The 5,517-nt window shown below is 35.3% G+C and overlaps 1 protein-coding gene across 1 annotated transcript in view; it reads right to left on the bottom strand.

The window, feature by feature from the left end:
* Positions 1 to 5,517, bottom strand: part of DNAJC10 (DnaJ (Hsp40) homolog, subfamily C, member 10) — a 43,070-nt gene that overhangs the window by 16,129 nt on the left and 21,424 nt on the right. The window contains 2 exon segments of the mRNA XM_008565726.1: positions 3,877 to 3,993; positions 4,307 to 4,434. Of these exon segments, the coding sequence (XP_008563948.1) occupies positions 3,877 to 3,993; positions 4,307 to 4,434 (245 nt within the window).

Here is a 5,517-nt window from a genome sequence, read left to right as displayed (position 1 = left end):
GCATCTCTCTATATTTTTATTTTTTAAAATATTACAAAGAGATCCCTGTCTGTGGATTTGCTGTAGCTGAACTTTGCATCCTTAAAGTTGACAAGTACTCATTAGCAAATTAGAATCTTTGACTAGGGTTGAGAAATAAATTAAAAAAAAAAAAAAAAAATAGAAACATCCAAGTTTTGAAAAATATCTGCAAATTCAAATAATTCATGAGATTAACAAAATAATTACAGCTAAAATTTAACAAGTGCTTATTATGTGTTGAGCCCTATTTTAGTATTTAACATGTAGTTTCTCATTTATTCCTCAGAACAATTCTACTCAGCAGCTAAAATTAAAAAGCCAGGTTATATAGGAGGGAACTGAGATATTGAGAGGCTAAGTGACTTGGTAAGGTCAACCAATTGGTGAGTAGTGACTAATGAATCCTGTTCTCTATTCCAGGTGAATCTAGGATACCATATTTTTAAACCCTTACACTTTATACTCACATGATATTTAATGAGACAAAAATTAGAAAAACTAAGGGAATTCAAATTACGATTATTATCAAATTAACTTCTTATCTTTGTTGGAGCTTATTTTCAAAGTCACATTCTTACACAAGACATTCAAAACCAAACCTTATTTCCTTTATTTTTTAAAACTTAATGAAACTTCAAACATATTTATAAGAAGAGAGAATAATCTAACAAATACCTGCATATCCCTCCCCTATATTTAACAAAGATTAACTTTGGGCACACTGGCAAATTGCTGACGTACTCTTCCTTGACCCTATTTCTTTCCCTCCCTCACACTAGAGTCAACTAATATTCTGAAATTAGTGCATATCCAATCCATTGATGTTTTTATACTTTTGCTACATGTGTATGTATCCCTGAGCAATATATTGTTTTGAGCATTTAAAACCTTTCCCTAATATTATCACACTGTTTGCTATTTTGCAATCTGCTTTTTTCATTTTACATTGTATATTTTTGAGATGTACCCATGCTGATAAAGGCATATCTACTTTTAAATACTCTATGGTATTCCACTGTGTGAATGAATAACTTATTTATCTATATTCTAATGGTATTCCACTGTGTGAATGAATAACTTATTTGTCTATATTCTAGCTATTTATTGTAAAATCTTTGAAGTTTGATGGGTGGGGAAGGTATCTGACTTTTGCTGTAATTTGCCTTTTCTTGATAACAAGTGAAGTCTAACATTTTTTACACTTACCGGATTTCCTACTGTACAAAACGTCTTTAACCTTTCTCATTTTTTTCAATCAAGTTTGAAAAAGTCTGTTTTAACATTATAGTGCCTCTTTGGCAATAGATTCAAAATTTAATGTAGCAAATTCATTAATTTTTAATCCTTTTGTTATTTTTGTACTTTTGTACAAAGCAAAAAATTATTCCCAACACAGTTGTCATACAGATTTCCCCTTACATTTACTTCTATCATGTTTTAGAAACATATTGCTTTTTTTCATTTCCCTTCCTTTCCCCATTTCTTTTTTCCCTTCCTCTCTTTTCTCTCTATCTTTTTTTTTTTTTCCCTTTTTGTCTTTTTCCGTGACGGTAACGGGATCGCAACCCTCGGTGTCGCGCCCGTACCGCGACCAGCAATGGGATCGCAACCCTCGGTGTCGCGCCCGTACCGCGACCAGCAATGGGATCGCAACCCTCGGTGTTGCGCCCGTACCACAACCGGCAATAGGATCGCAACCCTTGGTGTCGCGCCCGCACTGTGCTCAACCAGTGAGCGGACCAGTCTCTATATGGGATCCGAAACCTCGGCGGGAGCGCCACCGCGCTCCCAAGCGCCACACTCTACCGAGTGCGCCACCGGGTCAGCCCTTCTCTCTATCTTTTAAACATTTTAGTTTTATGAGTTATTGAAAACATCCATATAAGTAGAGAGCAATAAACTAACATACACTCATGTAGCTATAATAGTCACCCCCTCATGGATACTCTTACTTCATTCATCTACACCCCGCTTCTATTCTACTCCTACTCCAAGATTATTTTAAAGCAAATTCCAGATGATCTGTCATTTCATCCATAAATATTGCAGTATATTTAAAATGTAAGGACTTTCTCTCCAAAATAACCACAATATCCTGTCAGTGTTCAAATCTCCCTAATTACATCTCCTTTTTTGCAGTTGGTATGTTTTCATTGCATCCAAGCAAGGCCTAAACACTGTATTTGACTGAAAGGATCTTTAAGTCTCTTCAGTATCTCCTCCCCATCCCCTTCAATGTATTTGTCGAATAAACTGGGTGTTTGTCCTGTAAAGCTCTCCACGTACTGGGATCTGCAGATTGCAAGTCCACTGAATCACTTAATATGTTCCTTGGTCATTGGATTTCCTACACAATAACAGATCTGGAGGCTTGATCTACTTTAGAATTGATTTTTGTGGCCAAGAATATTTTATAGGTGGTATTATATATGAGGGTACTTCAAAAAGTTTATGGAAAGATTTGTATTTCTTTTAATTCTGTTTTCCATGAACTTTTTGAAGTATCCTCATATTTTTACTATGAGGTATATAATTTCTAGTTCTTCCTGGAACTGAGGAATGAATACTTATTTACCTAAGAAAATATTTTCATGTAAAGAAAGATTTCAAAAAGCTCATTCATTGTCTTAATATCCTTCTATTAAATATACTTAGAAGACAAGTATGATAAGAGCCACAAAATAAAAATTATAGATTGTTGAAAGATAATATTAAGTTAAAGAAATAAAGATTTTAAGTAATTGGAAAACCATGTAAGCATTTTATCAGGTCAACTAAATACCTGCCTGAGTTTGATAAATAAGACCTTATTCTACATTCAACCACATATATTATCCACTCATGATTTAATTCAATCATAATTTGATGTCATTTTGATAAAATTACTTGTTTAAATAACTTCTTACTAATGGCCAACAGATAACATGAAAAAATGCTCAACGTCACTAGTCATCAGGGAAATGCAAATTAAAACTACACTGAGATACCAGCTCACCCCAGTTAGACTGGCTTTAATAAAAAAGATGGTGAATAAAAAATGCTGGCGAGGGTACAGAGAAGGGAATGCTCTTACACTGTTGGTGGGACTGTAAATTAGTACAACCACTATGGAAAACAGTATGGAGGTTTCTCAAACAACTATAGATAGATCTTCCATACGATCCTGCAATCCCACTTCTGGGTATATACCCGGAAGAATGGAAATCATCATGTCGAAAGGATACCTGCACTCCGATGTTCACTGCAGCTCTGTTTACAATAGCCAAGACATGGAACCAACCTAAATGTCCATGACTGGATGAGGAAAATGTGGTAAATATACACGATGGAATACTACTCTGCCATAAGAAAGAATGAAATACTCCCACTTGCAACAATATGGATGAGCTTGGAGAAACTTATGTTGAGTGAAATAAGCAAAGCACAGAAGGATAAATACTGCATGTGCTAAATCATACGTGGGAGCTAAGAGAAAAAGAAGGAAGGAAAGTCCACAGTGGTGTGCTGGACGTGCAGAGGGAGGGAACATTTTTTGGGCTATGAAGTGGAATGGGTGGGAGAGGGGGAGGGAATCTGGGGCTAATTGGGTGGGGGACATGGGGTATAAATGCTATTTGTGGTAATGGGCATGCTGCCAGTATGAATCTGGCCCTCACATCTTGAGCCTGAGGGGTAACGATCAGCTCTGTACCTCATGAATATTCATAACCAATAAAATAAACAACTTGTTACTACTCTAAATGGAAGATATACATTTGAAAAGTTATTTTATTATTTTAATATCAAATTTGACTGTCAAAAGGTCTCTATTTACAAAAACATTGATTAGAATATATTTTTTAAACTTTGCCTTACCATGTTACAGAGTCCTTCATGAACTGTACAATCTAGAGTACCAAATTTAAGCTGGCCATAAAGAAGATTTGAGGCTCTTCGTAACTCTGGCAGTAAAGCTCGACATGGTGGACACCACTAAGAAAAAAAAAAATCATAAGCACTGAGACAAATGAAATCATGAGACAAAAGAAATAAAAAAACCTGTCATTTTTGCAACCAGCAATATGCTAAGTAAGACAAACTACACTTAGTGTCATGTCTTCTGGGTACGTACTTAATCCTTAGAGGGGTTAACATTAATGTTCACTTAGAAATGATATGTGATAGTGGACAGAACTGAGTGACACATTTCTACTACAACGGTTTGAGGTTATCTAGAAAACGTCTTTTTGCCATGTCAAGATAAGAATATGACTATATTGAAATTTGACAGATAAAAATAACTTACAGGGGCAAAGAAATCAACAAGCCATGGTTCTTTGTCACTGGCAGGAAAATTTTGAGGTCCAAGTGTGGTGACATGAGAATTAACACTTTCTTTGGCAAAGGCAAGTATATCATATAGAATCTTCTTTCCTTTGAAATTGAATAAGAGAAAAATTAAAATCCACATTCTACCTTTTATATCCATATAAACATTTCAAAGTTTTTATACTCAAAATATTAAAGAAATGAAGATGAACTTATGAACAAACTGATTTTTGTGAGGTTTTGGGGTTCTGAATCACTATACTTGGGTTTGCTCTTCCAGGAATGCTTCTTCCTTGCACACACTCCTGTGTCTTGGACTAGTTAAACTCAAAACCTCTTTCAAATGTTCTTTTGTCCTCACAGGTAGGATAGTAAGTTCTTTTTAGTGTTCTTTAAATTCTTTAGGCTTATTTCAGCTATCACTATGGCCCATATTTGTTTCTTTAACCTAGACCTCTCTTATGAATTCAACTCTCCGGTGGAAAAAGGTATTTGGACATCACATAAACATTTCAAACACAATATATCCAAATTGAAGCTGAGTTATTTTCCCCCAAATTTGCTCCTTTTCTCAACTTCTATATCTTGGCAATGGCAAAATCATCCACTAGGTGCTTGAATAAAATTGCCCAGAGTTATCTTTGCCTTCTTTCTCTGCCCTCCTATCATAACTCTATCCATTCTCTCTTACCGTCTCCAGACCCTCTGCTACTGCCTGAATTCAATGCGGCTTATTGTGATAACCTAGCTGGTATTTCTGTCCCCAGCCTTCCTTAACTAATCTAATTTCTACATTGCTACCACAGTCAAATTACAAAAACATTAATCTGGTCATTTTGTCCATTTGCTAAATGCCATTCACAATTTGCCACTGCTGAAATAATATACTTCTTGGCTTGGCAAATACCATCTTTCTCAACCACAGCCTAGTTCATTTTCCCAAGTGCCCTCTGACTTATTCACTCAATAGTTAAAATTAAGTGCCTATTATGTGTCAGACCCTGTAGGACATGCAAACATAAAAAAAGATATAGTTCCTCTCCTCAAGAAGCTCATAGCCCAGTTGAAGAGAGGGAGATTTTGTCACAAATATTTAATTATAAGAGGGATAAATGACACCACATTCTCTTTTTTCTTACTCTTTAGCTGCTATTTCTTTTTTTTTCCTTTTTTTTTTGTCTTTTTTCG

The sequence above is a fragment of the Galeopterus variegatus genome, unplaced genomic scaffold (genome assembly GCF_000696425.1).
Source record: "Galeopterus variegatus unplaced genomic scaffold, G_variegatus-3.0.2 Scaffold202, whole genome shotgun sequence".
Classification (NCBI taxonomy): domain Eukaryota; kingdom Metazoa; phylum Chordata; class Mammalia; order Dermoptera; family Cynocephalidae; genus Galeopterus; species Galeopterus variegatus.
Note: the sequence above shows the minus strand (reverse complement) of the source record. Positions and strands in the feature narration are given on the sequence as shown.